Source organism: Schistocerca gregaria, chromosome 3, assembly GCF_023897955.1.
Source record: "Schistocerca gregaria isolate iqSchGreg1 chromosome 3, iqSchGreg1.2, whole genome shotgun sequence".
Lineage (NCBI taxonomy): Eukaryota > Metazoa > Arthropoda > Insecta > Orthoptera > Acrididae > Schistocerca > Schistocerca gregaria.
In genome coordinates this window covers 515,890,622-515,911,197 of record NC_064922.1, presented here as the reverse complement: position 1 = coordinate 515,911,197, position 20,576 = coordinate 515,890,622, and the positions used below count along the sequence as shown (strand labels likewise).

The following is a 20,576-nucleotide window of genomic DNA, read 5'->3' as shown; positions in this document are numbered from 1 at the left end:
CCAACTTTCAGAACTCCTGGAGGAGCAGAGAGCTGTAGAGTGGGGAAAGATTGAAAAGGAAAAGCAAGTTACTCCAATACCAAGATAAGAGAGACCTACCTATTGTCAGGTCAAGGGGACATCTTTTGAGTATTTTTTCAGGTGTTGAATATTCATCCAGAAAACATAAATGCATTTTCTCAGTAATGATATTTCTGGAACCAGAGAGAAACTTCTTTTTCTCTGCTTCTACTTAATCAATGCTTAAAATGATCTAGTCACGCAACAATGCTGTCTTTACATTTTTTACTTAAGTATTTTGCTCTAAGTGTTTCAGGAACCCATTATACTTTATGTGGAAGGCATTGTAAACCCAATCAAAAGTAAATTCTATTCCATAGCACACACAGATCTGAATCTTACGCGAACATATCACAAAATTGTGTTTGTATGTCTGATTCTCACTTGGAAAGTCCTAGGCTCTCAACACACAGGATGAAGTGGAAAATTTTTCAGTTATTCTGTAGCAAATGCCCATACCCCAGCTGCGCAAGCAGAGGAAGAAGAAAGCGACCTGTTCTATGAACTGGAATGAACATATGATGACTGCCCTGTGTACGACCTTAAAATAGTTGTTGGTGATCTAAATGCTCAAATGGGAGCAGATTTTTAAACCAATGATTGGAACCCACAGTAAACAAATCACAACTAGTGGTAATGGAAGAGTGCTCATATTATTGTTGGTTCTTCACTGTTCCCATACAAAGATATACACAAAGTAACATGAAAGTCATGAAATGGGAACATTGTTAAGCAGACTGATCATGTGTTGACTGATGCAAGGTGCAAGTAGGACCTTTTGGACATGGGTAGCCGCAGAGGCCCAAATGTAGATTCAGACCACTTTTTACTATGGGCCTGAGTGAGGGCCGGAATTTTCAATACGTGTAAATGAAACAAAACCAACAAACAGGAACATAATGTAATAGCTCTAGAATCATCTACAATTAAAAAGCAGCACCAGGAATAAATACACAGATCCCTGGGTTGGTACTCACACCTGCTGATAATGCTATGATAATAGAGGACACAGAACCAACAATTTTGGCAGCGAGCAAACTGGTTATGATGGCTGTTGACAGGGGGTGCTCACACCATATGTATGAGTGTTGCCCAAAAAGTAGTGCACCAGAATTTTTTTCTCAGTCAAAAACAATGCTACAAATGCGAAACGTTACATCTCCTGATTGAGCGTGCCAAGTTTCCGCCACTTTTGACAGATAGGGTAACTGCAGGACAGTTTCAAAATGGTGTCTGTAGGTGATGTATGTTACAAGCAACATATCATTATGGAATTTTTCACTGCAGAGAAAGAACTGTGGGGAATATTCACAAATCCTTGTGTAAAGTCTGTGGAGCATCTGCTGTGGATAGAAGTACAGTTAGTTGCTGGGCACGGAGGGTGAGGTCATCAGAAGGTGGTTTGGCGGAGCTCCAATATTTGTGGTTTGACGGAGCTCCAAGATTTGCAGCAGTCGGGGAGATCATCCTCAGTTGTCACACTTGACTTGTTGCAGTCAGCTGATGTCATTCTCAAGGACAGATTGAAGGATGCTGTTCGTTAAAGACATTTTGAGAACGAGGAGGAGGTGATTCACACAGTGAAGGACTGTCTTTGCCACCAGCATAAGAATTGGTACTGACAGGGCACACAAACACATTTGTTTCGCGCTGGAGGAAGGCCACTGAATGGGATGTAGATTACATGGAAAAATGGGGTGTGTAGATAAAACACCATTCTTTCATGTGTGTAATTCTCATTATGTTCAATAAAGAATTGTTGAAGGAAAAAAATGTGGTGCATTACTTTCTAGACAAGCATCATACAAGAAAGAGCCTCTAGTTTCCAAGATACCAAGTTAAGGTGTATGCTGACTCGAGTCAGTTGTATGTTTAGTAGCTCAGCAGCATTTATGTTTGCATGTTTAGGGGATCTCTTTTTCTTTGATCTCTTGATTACATATGTGGTTGACGTTCTGGCTTGTGTTCTGGCCTGTTATTTGTGGTTGTTATAATTCCCGCAGTTGATGAATTGGTGCAGCTAGGATAAAAAACTTGGAAGTACTGAAGAGTGTGACAACTCTGAGGATAAATGGAAAATAATAAAGACTGTAACAGTGGTGCCAGGAAATGAAACACTGGGAACTGAAGCAAGGTGCATAAGACGTCCATGGCTTGACACTGAGTGTGAGATAGCAACAGGGGCAAAGAATGTAGCATATAGAACAACACTACAGTCAAGTTTTATAAGAGCAAACATGGAAGTTGAGGTGGGGTTGGAGGAGGGAGAGGGGGGGCGGATGAAAGCAGACATTAAAGAACTAGTGTGAAATGTATTTGCATTTGCAAATATGGACAACCATCAACTGTATAGTGGGGTAACAACAATGCAAATTTGTTGCGAGCTGATTTCCCACTTATCGCAAGTGGTCACCTTTAACCGTTTGGCTATTCGAGCATGCTCCACGGCCAGATCCAAAATTCCATATATCATCAACCATGTGGCTACAACCTGCACTCTTGCACCCATTATGGATGTTCCTGTACAGAGAATTTTAATTGAAAGCCACTTGCTCAATGTTGGTGGATAAATATGGTATTGCAGTGCTTGTGGTGTTCAGAAATACAATGCTCTCCCCTGTACAGGAATGTACGGGTGCAGGTTGTAGACACATGGCTGATGACATGTAGAGGTTTGAATCTGGCTGTGGAGCATGTTTGAATAGCCTAATGCTAAAAGGACCACTTGCAATAAGTGGGAAATCTGGGTTTGAATCGTGGTTCCAATACAAATTTTCATTGTCAATATTAACAATTGTGAATAGATTTCACGAATTTCATAGTGCTACTATTGTGTATGTTTCTTCGGATGCATCATACTTCTGAACAGCACAGGTATAGCAATATTGTATCAAAGAACTGGAGTTTCAGAATAATGAGAATGATGTGAAAAATTTTTGCAGGAAGATAAATGCTGCCTGCAAATCCTTTAATGGAAAAACTAGCTTGGTAAAGGATGAAACAGGTAAAATCATAAGTGAAGGGAAAGAGAGGGGGTGAGAGATGGTGCTGACATTTTGATAAACCATGGAATGATACCAAGAGATCTCATGAAGTACAAGGATTAAATGAAATATAATTGGATGGATAGAATCTACTAGCAAGCAGCAGCAGCAGGAGAAAACATACGTAATGCTATTGAAACGTGCAAGCTTTCGGAGCAAGTGTGTCGTTTCACAGGGTTAGCCACCTGTGAAATGACACGTTGTGTACCACCTGTTGTGTAAACATTGTTTGGCCTTTTACATTGGCTTGACCGCCACCAATTTATCAGTATAAATAGGCATAGGCAGAGGGTGTATACTAGAAACACAATATCCTATTGCTGAACATGCTCAACAACATGACAGTCATGACCTTCGTGCCTGTTTCACTATATGTGCCATCTGGATTTTTCCATCAGTCAACAGTTTCTCAGAACTCCACGAGTGGGAACTGGCCTTACACCATGTACCACCTAGCCTTAATTTCCATTAATTTCTACATTTTCAGCATTTTTTTCTCAGTAACTATTCCTTTCTTCACTCCCTTTTCATTCTGTATATATTTTTTCTGACCTGGCTGTTTTTCCCTGCCCTCCACCTCTACCACATACTTAGCTTCCTGTTTATTAACTCTTGCACGGTGTTTTGTCACTAATCTCTCTCTTGCATGTTACCCTATCTTCCACCTTTAAGCTCACAGGGTTTCAAAGCTTGTCCCGTGCAGTCCCCAAAAATCAGTCTTCCCTTCTCATCATGTCCGGTGAGTCTCTCCTGACCCAAGCTTCCAGGTGACTTTTACAGTGCTCTCCATTTTCTAAATCTCACCAGCATTTTCCTTCACTGCTGTTCCTTCCCCCTCAACCCTTCTGCCAGGAGGAGGAGCCACCAGCTCCAAAAGCTTGGAAATTTCAATATTTTTATTTGTGTTTTCTTGTGCTGCCTCTTGCTGAGTAGATTTTTTAACCATCCAGTTACATTATGTTTTCAAAAATTGATTGTTTTCATTTCGAATGAGTTGGACAAAATTACTTGCCCACCAGATCTAGAAGAGACGAGAATTGCTTTGAAGAAATTGATGAACAATAGGTTACCAGGAACACAGAATATTTTGGCAGAATTTTTCAGGCAAAGCGACCTTAGATTAGAACAAGTTCTCCTAAAACTAGTCATGAGGAGAAAATCCCCCAGTAGTGGAGAGAAGGAAATATGAGCTCTGCATACTAGAAAGAAGATAGTTTGGAATGTGACAACTATCAAGGAAGTATGCTGCTAAACTTGCTATATGAAGTATTCTCCAACATACTGCTCGACCACTTCCTCCCAATTGATCAGCATATGGTAGGCTAAACAGATAGCAACTGCACTATGCTTTGACCAAACTTGTAACTACCGGGAAATTATTAAGGATTGTGAGAATGACAATGTATGTGGTACATAAGCAAATCTACTGTTCAGGGAAATGATATTTTGTAAATCAGTACAGCTACTTAGATATAGTCACAAGAACTATAAAGGCAATGAAGAAGACATTCAGCATTTGGGAAGGCCGGTGAGAATATAGGACTGAATATCAACAAGAAGATAGTGCCACCCCCAATAACATTGGGCGATTATACTTTTGAGAGAATTGAGCAGTTTCAGTATCTGGGAAAACAGTCAGGCACTTCAGCGACACCTCTTATGAAATTAAACAGAGATTAATACCAGCCAACAAAGCCTATTTTACATTAAAAAAACTATTTTTCTCAATACTCTTAACTCATAGTACCAAGTTAACAATTAATGAAACTCTTATGAGAACAGAGTTTACATTTGCTTCAGAAACTTCATCATTATAATTAAAAGATATTGGAATGCTAGATGCCTTTGACGGAAGGTATTTCGAATAAGTGTTGGTTCAATCTGTGAAAGAGGAAAATGGAGGAGGTACAGTCATGAACTGTACAGTATATGTAAAGATCCTCCTCCTAGAAGAATAGTAAAATCAGCCAAATGGAGATAGGGTGAGCACGTGGCACGGATAAGTAATATGGAAGTAAAGAAAAGAATAGTAGATGGAAATCTAGGGGTGTCAGAGACGACAGCGTCAGCCAAGGACCAGATGGAATCAGGAAGGACCAGCAGAAAATCGAGTGTACAAGGAAAACTCGATTGTTGAACAGTGATATCAGACAAAGAATTGTTGAAGAGGCTGTAGAACCATAGAAGAGTAATTTCAAGAGCATGTGCCCCATTGTGTGGTAGGTATTGTAGTTCCAATCAAAACTAAACTTTGCCCTATATCATACAAAAGTTTGAATCTGACATGGACATATTGCAAAACTGTGTTTGGATGTCTGATACTCTCTTCAAAAGTTCTTGTACTGGCTATCATGTATACCTGACACAGAGAATCTACATTGTCACGATAGTACAATGAGTAGCTTTACTTACAATTACATACCAATCAATCTACCTCATTGTCTTTGACTTCATCCTGGATGTACAAATACATAGAATATTATTCTGTGATGCAACTGAGTTAATTACATTCATCCTTGCTATTCTGGGACATTTGTTAACAAAGTGCCATTTATAAAACCACAGTCTTCGAAATGAACCTGCATATCTGTTTATCCAATGAATTTCAGTCACACTAAAAAAACATTGGCCAAGTGCGAATAGGACAAAACCATACAAATTTTTAAGTTCATTCATCCTGTGAATTGAGAATCTCAAAGCATTTTGCCTGTTAGCTATTACACTGCCTTGTATAGAGTCATGGATGCAATGAAACACTGTATGAAGGCCAGTATCTTTGAAATGAGCTGTTATTATCTTTTTTTGTGCTCATTGTGTGTGGACGAAACCTCCAGATTTGTATTTGAGATTGTGCAAATGTGTTATTCCCAGTTACATCTGTTTATCATGAATTAATCCTGTTATCCTTATATTTATATTAGATAAGGATATTATGTTGTGTTGTGGTTCCCCATGTTAAGTTTGCCTAAGAATATCATAAGGTTTTGGAGCACGCTCTTTTTGTGGCATTTAACAGAACTTCTGCCTGAATGTCGAGAATACCAAGAAGTCCTATCATTCAGTGTTTTTTTTTGTGTTGGAAGTGTGACCAAACCATTAACAATAGTACCAAGTGCTAACTGCATCATGGTTGAACTCTGTTATGGTTGTTGGTTGTAATATTTGCATATGCTGTATCAAATTTATTGTAATCTTCACTAGAGTGTGGACAAATATGAATTGTACACAAAATCTTTCCAGTAGTTTCAGTAACAGATCAAATTGCGTATTAGCCCACAAAACCAGCAATAGTAATCCCAGATTGAAATTAGTATAACTCCAAGCATGACTACTTCATTGTGCATGCATTTTACATTTTTCTTTTTCTTCCTCCCACTGGACAATCACTTGTTGAAGTGGGATTCACCATGTACTCTATGGGATTCTGGATTGTGTTGTACATTGCTAGACTTGCTGTTATTTTCAAGTACAAAATAGCTTTATCATGGGTACTAAGGTCATATGGCTACAATACATAATACTAGTTGCTTTCTTGCCAAGTACAGTGATGGTATACACTTTAAACTTTATTAAGACTTCAAGCTTGTCACATCATTTCCACCACCCAATACTTAAGCTAGCTGGAACTTAAGTCGTGCTGGTCTCATAATTTGTAAATACAGTGACAGTTCTCTGAATGTTAAGTATAAACTAAATGTATATAGTTATGAGTATTTTGCATTGCTGTTGTTGGGATATTTATGTTTAATTTCTATTTGGCAATTTATTTTCCATTACTTCAAGAATAAGAATAAGAATAGGATAGGTTTTCAGTGGTCATGCTTGCAGAGAGAGAGAGAGAGAGAGAGAGAGAGAGAGAGAGAGAGAGAGATATACATATATTCTATACAAGTGTGTGTGTGTGTGTGTGTGTGTGTGTGTGTGTGTGTGTGTGTGTGTGTGTGTGTGTGTGTGTGTGTGTGACACAGTCTTGAGTGAACAGGCCTGATAGATGTTAATTGATATGGGTATGGGTTTTAATTAATTGCATGTAATGTGTGTCTACATTCTGGAAATGCTTAGTGAATGATGGACATCGGTAATATGAAAATACGCAAATATTAAGGGGACAATTTAGAGACTGAGCTAGTCACATTACTGTTGGCAGAATGTATTCTTAGGTGTTTGTGATTGTCCAAATTCATAAAACTTTATGATATACTTGAAAGAACTTATGATATTATGTGTGTTGGATTGAAGCAATTATTTTTCTTGATGATTGAGGCATTTGTCACTGGCGATATCTAGGATAGAAATTACATTTTTCTGTAATTCGTCACTGCACTTGCATTATATTTTAATAATGTTATCTATTACCTCTGCATTTTTGGCTAATGATTTTGTTATAAAAAGTTGTATCATTATTTTAATAAGTTTTTTGTTATTCTACAGGACTTGAAGAAAGAAGCTGTTGAAGATTGCAGTAAAGCCATTGAGCTAAATCCAACATACGTGAAAGCACTCTTGCGTAGGGCACAGGCACAGGAGTCACTAGAGAAACTTGATGAAGCCTTTGAGGATTACAAAAAAATACTTGAGATTGAGCCAAGCCACAAAGAAGCAAAGGCAGCTGTTCAGGTGATTAAACTTTTCAATGCATATGACATTTTTCACTAGTATTAATGGCTTAGAAATAATGACTGTCATATAACAACAAAAAAATCACTTCTCTTTGCCCTCACAAGCCCTGTACTCTGTTCTAGGCTTCTCTCTAAAGAAAAAGTTTGGCAGAACTGGGAATCAAACCTGGTCCCCCTGTGCCTCAGCCACAATTACTGACAGCTCAGCTGTAGACACAGATGTGAAACCACTAAAATCCATTAACATTTATGAAGTTTGAACTTACTGATGGAAGATAGGACCAATAACTTCGCTATTCATTATTTTTATATCTGTCACAGTTGAGATAACAGTTATTTCTTTCTGGCTACTAATTTTGAACCACGGCATCAGTTTTCAAACCATAGCCTTAGATGTAGATGTAATCGTACAGTCCACCGATTTGTATATGTGAGTAACCACTTTTTCATTACTTGTCACTGGTAATCATTATATGAATTAAAAATGTTAAACTATATGAATGTGTGGTGTCTGTTCTTCTTACATGTCTGAAAGAACACACACCGCACATTCATATAACTGATTTGCCATTGTGGGCAATGTGTCCACAATATCCAGGGTGGATGCACATTTCGTTCAACCTCCTGTGGCAGTCTAAAATTAGTGAACTTGGAGGTCATGGATGGGGACTACAGATGGATGGCACTAGGTTGGAATGTGGGTCAGCCAGGGAGCATGGCAAGGTAGTCCACACATTTATGATAAACACTGTGTCTGGATGGCACATTGGTTAATGCAACTGCCTAGTAAGCAGAAGAGCCTACGTTTGAGTCCCAGTGTGGCACACATTTTCACTCACTGCTGCTGATTCTGCAAAAAGTCCTGACACAGTTGTATCAATAGTTTCTTCCCTTCCCTGTTGCCCCTTCATATGAGTATGCCGTGTGATTTCTTTCCAATGTAATGGGTTTGCTGTGTTTGATTGGCAAGGAATTGCAATGTATACTCACATGAAGTTTAAAATTTTGTTTTCATATAGTGATTACTAGTGATGAATAATGAACATTTGGTTACTCACATGTACAATGATGGATTGTATGATTACACTTACATCTAGTGCTATGGTTTGAAAATGGACTTGATGGACCAAAACTAGTCACCACAAAGAAATGACTATTATCATATGTGTGGTGGATATTGGAAGAAAATAAAAATATTCTATACATTGGTTTATCGGTCCATTTATCCTGCAAAAATTAACCACAGCTAGAGAAAACTGAAAAAGATATTGCTATTTTTTCTTCAAAATATTCCATACTCACCTCAAAAAAGTGCAAAATTAGATGTTTTGATCTCAGTGTTAGGTGGTTCTTCTTCTAGTCCGCATAATCTTAGTTTGCATTACTCATCCACACACAAGAAATTTCTCAAGTGTCACACATTTATGTATTTCCTGTGACCATAAAGTAATCCTGTCTCCTTAAAGCTTGACAGACCTTACATGTAATGATTTTGTCATCCGTGCATTTTCTCAATATGTCCAGGCATTCTGTTGGAGTTATGCTTGTCACTATCAAATAAACTTGTCATCTGGAAACGATTAATAGAGATATGCACCTCATCATTAATGTTTGATCAACAGTTATTGACTTTGTTATGGCTTTAAAAACTAGTCATAACTTGTAAACAGCTGTATGAATTTTTGTTTATAATTGGTGAATGTTATTTTTAACCCTCTGAAAGTGGCGGACATGCTTGCTACTTGACTGCTGCATCATCATCAGTAATCCAGCTAGCTGCTCGACAAGTGCCTTGCACTTCAGCTTACCTGCGCCTGAATTACCCAGAATGACCTATGTTGCTCCATGCAGAATATTTTCTTTGAGTTTGGTCATTACCGATACAACATAGATACAATGAATGTGCAAGTTATTCAGACAGTTAAGTTTCTAACTTTGAAACTTCACTGCATATAAATAATTGAAAAACTCAGTGTGTTGTTTGAATTGTTTCTTTGACTTAAATTATGTCTTTTGATACTATTTTAGTAGTTTGTGATGAAAGCAACATTCACCTTTGGCCAGTGTTTCTTGCCATCTGCTCCTCTCCATGTATTCCTCACTGTTTTAACTGAAGGAAGAGTAAAACAAATCACAACTTACTTGAGGATATTTTTGTTGGTGAAAAAAACATAGTACATTAATTGTAAGGGAAAGGGATGTGCTGACTATCTGTTGTATTGCTCTGATGTCAGCATTTACTGTGAACCACAATATAAACTTTTTCACTCCAGTTTATTGAATGCGTTTCATGCGGGCTTTTTGTCGTTTTATGTATAATTTATTCCTTAAACTATAACAGAGGGCTTAATCAAAGGATATATTTTCCAGCTGCAGTAAGTACACTGTGTAAATAGTGTTAGTAAAGCACAAATATTGCTGCCCTGGGTAGTAGCTAATCAAAAGGCTATTTTAATTTTGATTTACTTTTTGTGAGCTTTAAATAGTTGACTATCTATGAATGACTTTCTTTTGAGCAGTGATGCTTAATAACACTTCAGAATCCAAAATGTCAAACAGTTCCTGTTCGTCAGTGCTAATTTAACTTCTCTCCCCATTAAATTGAAGTTAAATTATTATGATTGAATTATATTTTATTACTTGAATGGAAACTTTTGGGCAAGAGAAGTCGCTTCTTCATTATTTGAACACAGATATATCCCACACTTCCTGCTATACATTTAATTACTAATTGAATTCTCAAGTGTATAAAACAAAATTATTAGACACTTATAGTTCATAATCATACTATGTCTGCCTCTCAATGTCGAGGTTAGCATCTGGAATAAAATTTCTTTAGCTTTGCAGAATGCCAGCAATCCTTGACTCTGAAAATTCATAACCTAGTCAGAGGCACAATTGTATGCCATGGGGAAGCCGTCTTGGGTGCTATGATGTATTCACTCTGCAGCATGGGAATCAGTGTCAAAGTTGTGTATTAATTTCAATAAAAGTCCAAAAATTAATCTCTCAAAATAGAGCATAAATGAATGTGTTGCAGGCTTTACTGATTTTGTAGTATACAAAGTTCCCTACTAGTTACGATGTACCAAATAATGTTCTGAGCCACAGACACCCAAAGAATAAAATGTGTCTTCTCCATTAATGAAATTGTATTTTTCCATAAATGATTTTCAAAGCTACATTTCAGGCTACATTATCCTCTTGTATGAGATGAAATGTTATCATAATTAATTAAATTTCATTCCGTATTCAGAATGGCAGCTTACAACAATGCCGCTAATTACAGTTCCACTGCGATCCTACTCTCCACAATTCTAATCTGAAGTCAGCCTTTCCATTGTACAAGTAACATTCCACATTATATCCACAAAGTTTTTATATCATGAGTCAGAGATAATCTGTCTTTCACAATTGTAATGAGTCTTTGACCCGTGTAGGTCACTTACGCAGTTACGCAAAAACATTTACTCTTTAAAAAAAGACAGATAGAATGGTGGTACTACATGAGCACAGTAACTCCTCCATAAACAACTTTCAAGGAAGATGTCTAAGTACTAGAAAAAACCCTTCAGATATATAACATTACATTTTTAGCACACAATTCCAATAAAATTTCACTAGGTAACCTTCAAAATTAAATAATCAATGTCTCTGAGCCCTTTTCATTGGTACCCAAGTAATAGTTACACATTGGAAGTAGTCAGTTAAGTACAGTTGTGCTTAATTGACAAAATATATGCTGAGTTTTGTTTGTGTACTTCGTAACAGATATTACTGCATCATAAACGCATAAAGTCAATGTGTTTTTCAGAAATTCATTTGAAGAGAAGCTTCAAAGTCAGTTACTGAGGCGTGTTCAAATTCTTTTCACTTCTTCTGTATGTACTATTCATCCTTTTTCATCTGGGCTTTGGATTGGAAATGGCAAAGTTACGGTTCTTTTTTTGAGTTCGTACATGGTGCACACGGGGCCCCGAGTTATTGCATCTCATTCTTCATTCCCTTCTCCCTATCCCCACGCCTTCCCCTCCCTATCCCCACTCCTTCCCCTCTCTTGGAGTTCTGATTTATGTCGACCTGGCTATTCCCCTGGTTTCCTGTATTGGTTGTAATTTTGTTCCTTTTGCCTGTTCTTTTGTCCTTTTGGTGTTAAGGTCACCACTTGAGGTTTGACTGCCACTTCAGAATTTCCTGTTTTTAGTGTGAGCCATATGGGGAAGTACTCCCTCCGTAGTATCTACGGTGTGGATCCCTCACCCATCCACCTTGCTTCCCCTCCCCCTTCCCCACTGTAGCCCCCTTCCACCTTGGTAGGTCACCTGCACGTGTAGCCAGTCTGTGTGGTGGGGCTGTTATGTACCCATATGGCTGAGCCCCATGACAACACAGGGATCACACTACTGATACCTGAGCTGTTCCCTCCCAGTGTATGACACTGGACTCACATTCAGGAGGACGACGGTTCAATCCCCCATCCGGCCATCCTGATTTAGGTTTTCTGTGATTTCCCTAAGTTGCTTCAGGCAAATTCCAGGATGGTTCCTTTGAAAGGGTGCCACAGACTTCTTCCCTGTCCTTCCCTAATCTGATGAGACCGATGACCTTGCTGTCTGGTCTCCTTCCCCAAGTAACCCAACCCTCCCCTTGTATGCCAAGGAGTGGTTGCTTATTGTCTTGAAGCTTCGGAACTCCCGGCAATGACCATTGTGCCAGAGGACCCTTGCTGAGGCTGGGTGGTGTCTAAGGGGAGAGCCCCTGGTCAGAGTGGGTGGTATCAGGGCAGATACTTGGTGCATGAAGCATATCAAGCTGCAAAAATTTGGCCACTCTCAAATGGTTGTCTCTTCAAATGGTGAAGGATCCTTGATTGCTGCTTCGTATGATCCGGCAACCTTCCCTTCCCTGGCTACACCATGGGAGTAGGGTCAAGCTCGCCATCTTGGGCTGAAAGCCTTTCCCCGTTACCTCGTGTGTACTAGGATGGATGAATACACACTCACCACTACAAAGCCATTGTTATTCGTGGAAAATATCAAGGACAAGCTTGGTGAAGTGGAGTCTTATGTGTAAGATGCCTTGGGCTCCCTGTTGATCAAAGCTTCTTCTGCCACTCAATCCACAGCTATTCGTGCCTGTAATCATCTTGGCAATGTCCCGGTGTCTTGTCACTCCTCACCAATCTCTGAATATGGTCTAGGGAGTAATTTTTCATAGGGACCTACTGCAAACTGATGAGGAACTTTGGGCTAATCTGGAACAGCGTGGTGTTCATTTTTTTGTATGTGTGCAGAAGGGTTGCAAAGACAACTGCACTGATACTGGTGCCTTCATTCTGGCATTCGAAGTGAAAACTCCCAGAGAAGGTCAAGGTTATGTGCTACAGATGTGACGTGAAGCCGTACACCCCTCCACCTATGCTGTGCTTTTGGTGCTTCCGTTTTAGGCACGTCTTTCCGCTGTACGGCGGACCCTTTGTGTGGTGACTGTGGCCACCCACTCCATGAGGGAAGCCCCTGTGTTCTGCCGCCTGTGTGTGTCAATTCTGCTGACTGCCAATCCCCTCACTTGCTGAATTGCCCGGCTTACAAGAGAGAAAAGAATATCCAAGAATACAAGTCCCTGCTTTGCCTGCCTTAAGCTGAGGCTCACCAGAAGTATGAGAGGCTCCATCCAGTGTCACTATCTTCAAGTTTTGCCTCTGTTACTTCCTTTCCTCCTCCTCCTCCTCCTCCTCCTCCTCCTCCCTCATCCTTACCCCAGACCCATCCCACTCTCCCCTTCCCCTCCCCTGCAGTTCCCACAATCTCTCATCAGGGAGCTGCTCCCCCTTTTCTGCAGAAGTCTGTACTCATCCTGTGCCGTGCCCTCCTCCACCTCAGAAAGAGAAGAAGAAAAAACATAAATCCCAAGACAAGGCACACCCGTGGCCCCGTAGGTGCCATCTCCCCCCTCGCAACCTGAGTCTGACATCTTATTTATGGATGTCACCCCATCCTTGTAGGTGACAACTACGACCAAGTGACCTGACCTCGGCATCTTCACATCTACCTTGGATTCAGGATCATCCAGTGGAATTGCAATGGATACTATCGTCACCTACAGGAAATGCAGTGTCTTGTCTCCTCTTATTCTGCATTCTGTCTCATTCTTCAAAAAACATTTCCATGATGACCACTCACCAACTTTTCGTGGTTATTGGGCATTCCTTCAGAACTGTGCTGGTCCTGGGGTGGCATATGGTGGGGTCTGCACTTTGGTTCGCTCCTGTGTCATTAGTGACTGGATCCTCCTATGTACCACCTTGGAAGCGATAGTGGTTAAAGTGCAAATGACTCTAGAAATCACCATTTTCAATGTCTACCTCCCTCCAGGTTGGCCACTTGTTTATGTTGCACTGTCTACCTTAATCCAGCAACTCCCACCCCCATTTCTCCTCCTTGGGGACTACAATGCCCACCATCCACTGTGGGGGAGTGTCACTGCAGCGGGTAGGGGTATCCTAATTGATCAACTTATCACGGACCTCGATTTGTGTCTCCTCAATGATGGTTCCCCTTTCGACTTTAGTGCCGCTCATGGCACCTTCTCTGCTATCGATCTCACGATCTCCTTCTGTGACCTCATGGCTTTTCTACATTGGTCATCACATGATGACCTTCGTGACAGTGACCACTTTCCAGTGATTTTATCATTCTTGCTGCTGCTGCCAGGCAGACAGGCTCACACATTGGGCATTATGCAGGGCCAATTGGCCTTTATATATGTCTGTTGTCCACTTTAACACTGCCTTCTCAAATTCCATTGATGTAGCTGTGCAAAGCTTCTCTGCCTCTCTTCCTTAAGCTGCTGGCACTGCTGTATGCAGGTCCCCGTCATCGCCCACCAGTATCGTGGTGGACCAAGGATGTCACAGTCACTGTCCATGACCACCAACTGGGACTGCAGTGATTGAAGCGATAACCTTCACAGCCCAACCTCCTCACTTTTAAGCGTCTTCTTACTAAGGCTCCTTAGCACGAAGTAAAAAGGAATGCTGGGAGTTCTATGTTTCCTCCTTGGGGATGTGTGCCTCTTCATTGCAGATTTGGTCAAAGCTCCATAGCTTTCTGGGCTGCCAGCAACAGTCAACTGTCCAGGGTCTTAACCTTCAAGGTGCTCTGTGCACTGATCCATTGGTCCTCGCGGAAAACAGACTCCCTTCTGTTTCATCCCACACCACATTGTGGTGAGCTTAAAATGCACCTTTCGCTGAATGTGAATTGGTGCCGGCTCTTAGCTCTTCATGACACACAGCCCCAGGGTGGATTCCATCCACAACCAGATGATCCAACACTTGGATGTTCCCCAGAGGCAAAAGCTCCTGAGGATCCTCAATCACATTTGGCTCATGGGTGTTTTCTTGCCACAATGGCAAGACAGAGTAGTTATCCTCATCTTTAAGCCCGGGAAAAACCCAGCATCTCTCAACATCTACCACCCAATTAGCCTTACGAATGTACTTTGTAAACTGCTTGAAAGGATGGTCAACTTCAGATTAAGTTGGGTACTCAAATCATGGGGCCTTTTGTCCACATATCAGTGTGGCTTCCAGACAGGTCAATCTCCAACTGACAATTCACTCCGACTGGAATCAGTCATCTGACAGGCTTCTGCTCATCGCTGGCACCTTACTGCAGTCTTCTTTGACCTGCATAAGACGTATAACATGGCTTGGTGCCATCACATTTTAATCACTCTCCATGCCTGGGGCTTCTGTGGTCCCCTTCTGATTATTATCCATGAGTTTTTATCTTACCAGCTCTTCCGGGTTCAAGTTGTCACTTCACTCTGTGCCCCTCAGACTCAGGAGAATGGTATCCCACAGGGTTCTGTGCTAAGTGTCACACTCTTCCTCATTGCCATTAATGGGCTTTCAACATCTGTTGGGCCTCTGGTTACCCCAGAATTGTGCGTCAACAATTTTTGCATCCAGTGCAGCTCTCACTTGGTAGCATTTGCTGAGCGCCAGCTCAAAGGTGCCATTCGGAGGGCCTCTGCGTGGGCCATCACCCATGGCTTCCAGTTTTCTCCCTCCAGAATTCGGGTTATGCATTTTGTGTCATCGACCCACAGTACACCATGATCCAGAACTTTATTTAGGCAATCAGCCCCTCAATGTTATAGCACAGTCTCATTTCTTGGGCCTTATTTTTGATAACAAGCTGACATGGCTGCCCCACATTCATCACCTAAAGACTACATGTATGCATAAGCTTGTTGTTCTCTGCCTTCTGGCCCACACATCTTGAGGTGCCCATTGTTCCACTCCTCTCCATCTTTACTGTGCTCTGATCTTGTCCAGACTAGATTATGGTAGTCAGGTTTATGGCTTAGCAGCCACTTCCACCATGAAACTCCTTGTCCCTGTCCATCATTGTGAGGTGCGTCTGTCTATTGGTGCCTTTCACATTAGTCCTGTTGATAGTCTCCTGACAGAAGTGGGGATTCCCCCTCTACACATCTGATGGAGCCAACTCCTTGTTTCTTATGCAGTCACCATTCACCAATTCCCTGACCATCCCATGTACCCTGTGCTCTTCGCCAGTGAGGGATGTCTCCCTCCTAACACCTGCCTATGGGTGGGATTGCCAGTTGGCATGCGCCTCACTTCCCTCTCTCCGAATCTCCATCTCCACTCACTGGACAGTACCCCGTGTCTTTCCTCCCTTACCTCCCTCCTTGCATGGTGCCTAAACCACAGATTAGGACTGATCTATTCCAAGGTCCTAAGGTCTGTCGCTCCTATAGTTTTCCAGCGTCTTGTCTGTGCCATCCTTGCAGGGTTTCAGGGTGCCTCCATCTTTTACACTGATGTTTCTAAGACAATAAGGTGGGATATGCTTTCCCATCTTCTACTGGCTTCGAACACCATTTACTGCCAGGATCATGTAGTGTGTTCACAACAGAACTAGCCATTCACAGGACTCTCCTTTTTGTTTCTCGGGCCTCCCTCCACAGTGTTTTAATTTGTTCAGACTCCACGAGCAGCCTGCAGGCTATTGGTCAATGCTATTCTTGTCACCCTTTGGTCTCTGCTATCCATGACCTTCTCTTTGCTGTTGAGCATGCCACCTGTTCATTGTCTTTCTCTGGGTACTAAGTCACATGGGCACCCCAGGGAATGAACTGGCCAACTGTTTGGCTAGAGAAGCAGATACATACCCCCATTTCCTTTCATGATTCCAGGTGCGGATATGTGGATCTACGTCAAATCTATCTTTGCCCGACAGTGGGATAGCATCTGGAGTGCTACTGCTCATAATAATAAACTCCACACAATCAAGGAGTCCACTGCAGTTTGGGGCACTTCTCTCTGCCCCTCTTGGAAGGAGTCCACTGTTTTACGCTGTTTACGCATTGGCCATACCCGTCTCACTCATTGTTTCGCGCTATGTAATACCCACCCCCACAATGTGGATGTGGCATCGGACTGACAATATCTCACATATTGGTGGCATGTCCCCTTCTTTCGACCCTTCGTGCTAAGTATAGTCGTCCTGCTTCCTTAAGTTTAATATTAGCAGACGATCCTCGGATGGTTGACCTGGTCCTCGGTTTCCTCCGTGAAAGTGGTTTTTATTTCCATATATAAGGTGCTCCTTTAGTCTTGGAGCAGGGGTGGGTAGTTGTGGTTGGGACTCCTTTTGCAGCCTTCACAGTCTGAGACCCCATCATCACCCCCTTTTTTCCCCCAGTTTTTAGATTTAGTCTCACCTTTTCTGCTTTTGCTGTGTTTGTTTGATGTTCATTCTTTTATAATTTGACTCCTCTGCCTGAATCCGTCCACTTTTAGGAGACCCTCTTTCTTATATAACCCACTTCGGAATCGCATGACTGATGACCTCACCATTTGGTCCCATACTCTCTCAATCAATCGACTACCTGACAACAGAGTTTACATACTTGTACAAAAGTCTCCACAAGAATGAAACTTCTAAACCCAAATAATTTGTGCTTTCTACACAAATTAAAGGTGAAATAGGACAATGAAAAGAACATGGGTTTGGCATTCCTAACCTTAAGCAAAAGTGCTTACTGCCCAGGTAGATAAATTCAAGGATCATTCAGATTTGAATTGCTTTTTGGTGACAGGTAACGTTACAAAAGCAATATTTTTCTTTTTATACTTTTTGTCCTTCAACACATTTATTTACCAGAATGGCAGCTTCCTCATAAAAATATGAGTACTTCAGGAACCTATTACACATTTATTGTCGACTACTTTACCATCACTGAAGTTTTGCCTACCTGAGCCTTCTACATGAGTGAAAAAGAACATTTGAGATATGATCATTGAATTGCTTTGATTTTTTAGCTGGTTAAAGCTGCTGTATGCAGCTGAAGATTGTTATTTAATAATATTGGCAGTATAGTTTGTTGCAGTAGGTAGTTTTCGTATTAACCAGCTACCTGCAATATTATTCTGCATCCATCAGCCTTCCATCACAATGAAAATCAATGTGCAACACTCATTTTGTATCCTGAATGACAGTCACTAGAAGTTGTGTGTCTAACGGATTTGTTCTGGCTTTGACTGCAATATCCCCCACACCTTTTCCCAATATCCCCCACACCCTTTCCCCTTTTCCATTTGTCTTATTTTTTTCTGGTGTATAGTGAAAACCTGAATCTTGTCACTTGAAAGTCACTTCCTCTCACTGAAGACAAATGGGACCCACCTTATTGATGTCTTGTGACATCAAAGATCTTTTTTCTGATAACAGTATGAACACTCTCACATTCAGTGAGATGTTGACATCAGCTGAGCATTGGTAATTTTCTATATTGTTGTGGTCAGTGACAATGTTTACATTAGTCATACTCAACTATGAAGGACAATAGTGAGCTTTATCTTCAACATGGTCATGACTGTGGAAACATCACTGACCCATTCAAACACTTCGGTCTTTCCAAATAGAGCAGCTGCAAACTTTGTTTCATCTTGTTAAAGTCTTAGTGTATTTGTCATCTTCTTTAATGTGGAAACTGATAATATTGTGTTGCGCAACAAGGGGGAGATGGTTATAAGTGCTGCACTCAGCTGATGGACAGCTGTTATGGAATGACAAGGGAAGAGATGGCTTGGAATGATGTGAGTGCCACAGCCAACAACAACTAGCAATCCATGATGCTTCGGGCTCTTTCACCATAGACAGTGTGGAAGTTTGTTCGTTTGAATTGTGGACAGTATGGTGCGTACAGAACTGGGTATGAATGTGGAGCCCAGTATATAGGCCCAACATAGCATTGTAATTTCATTGTCGAGATATTACCTTCTTTTGAATGCTCAGATGTTACCAGTAATTAGTTTTGAGCCTCTTGTGATCAAAAGGAAGCAGTGGGAGTAAGTGTAAAAGTTATTTGCTGAAACAGAACAGAAGTTTCCATCTAAATTAAACTGGCAGCCACATTACACCACCACCACCACCACCACCACCACCACATTGGGCAGTGTGTGACTGGTCCATCTGGTGTTCTGTTGGGAAAGCAGAGGTGTAATCCAGAATATATAAATAACAGCTTCCACTTCACCAGAACGGGAGTAGAATATTTATTGAAACATTGTGTTGGGGTGAATTTATCTTTTCGCTGATAATCAAGAAAATTTTGCCATATCGTTGATATGAAAACTTTACTTTAAAAGTTATTTCTGAACATAACTAATTCACCAAAACTAATATTAGCTATGGTCTCATTTTCAGTCATAGCTAAAAACATCTGGCCAAAGTCTCTTGTGGACATAATTCCCAATCATATTTGTTGAAGCTATTGCATTGATAGATCAGTTTTCAGTTCACAGAGTTTGAAGTACTATTTTTGTTGTTGACAAAATTAACTGTTTAGAGATAATATTATTTCCATATACAGCACAGATTATATGTTTATTATGTTGGGTTTTTATCCACACTGTATAATAATTTCCTGTGTTGCAGAGACTACCATATGAGATAGAACAGAGAAATGAAAAATTGAAAACAGAAATGCTATGTAAGTAAAGCAAAATTAATTCCTATTCTTTGAGAGAAAAAAAGTAACAGAACAAGCTAATGGAAGTATTGTCATTGTTTCAGCAAAACTGAAGGATTTGGGTAACATGATACTTCGACCATTCAACCTTTCAACTGAAAATTTTGAACTCAAGAAAGATCCAAACTCTGGAGGCTATTCAGTTAATTTTAAGCAGAATCCAAGATGAAAAATTGTGATAATGAATGTAATTTATTGGCACATGGACTGTTGTACAGTTTTAACAGTCCTTTCTTGTGACTGCATCTTTCTGTGATATATTATATGATATTACAATATGCACCAAAATAAATAAAATCTAATCATGATGCTAGTCAGTGAAAGCTAATTTTGAAGAGACAAGTCAGGACCATTATTGCTTGTGAGACCATTTTATTAAGTTTATTGTTTTTAAGACATATGTAGTATTAGCTAAAATGTAGGGCTGTTGGTGTAATAAGAATCCTAATTGTAAATGTGAATAGTTGGTGTTTTCCTTCAGCACTTCAAATTAGTTGCAAATATGTACTTATTGTGGATTTGGCAAATAACAGACAAATATTACTTCATTGAAGTATTAATGTAGATATGTTATTAAAACAGATGAAACTATGTCAGTTTGTTAAATGTTGTGGAAACCAGTGATTAACATGGTGTGAGCACATGTTATACTGCCATAGTTTTTCATTAGTTCATGAATTGCTTTCAAGGCAGAACTGTTATATATAAATAGCAGTTCTTGTAATATCATATCATTATATGATTTTGGGTAGAGGGTGCTGAAGAGTATTGCATATAGAGCTAT

General features: G+C 40.4%; 1 protein-coding gene across 1 annotated transcript in view; it reads left to right on the top strand.

Moving 5' to 3' along the window:
- Positions 1 to 20,348, top strand: part of LOC126356177 (tetratricopeptide repeat protein 1-like) — a 33,403-nt gene extending 13,055 nt beyond the window's left edge. The window contains exons 3-5 of the mRNA XM_050006941.1: positions 7,536 to 7,721; positions 19,699 to 19,753; positions 19,837 to 20,348. Coding sequence (XP_049862898.1) covers positions 7,536 to 7,721; positions 19,699 to 19,753; positions 19,837 to 19,961 — 366 coding nt within the window. The 3' untranslated portion in view covers positions 19,962 to 20,348. The remainder of the gene's footprint in view (positions 1 to 7,535; positions 7,722 to 19,698; positions 19,754 to 19,836) is intronic.
- The last annotated feature ends 228 nt before the right edge of the window (positions 20,349 to 20,576 follow it).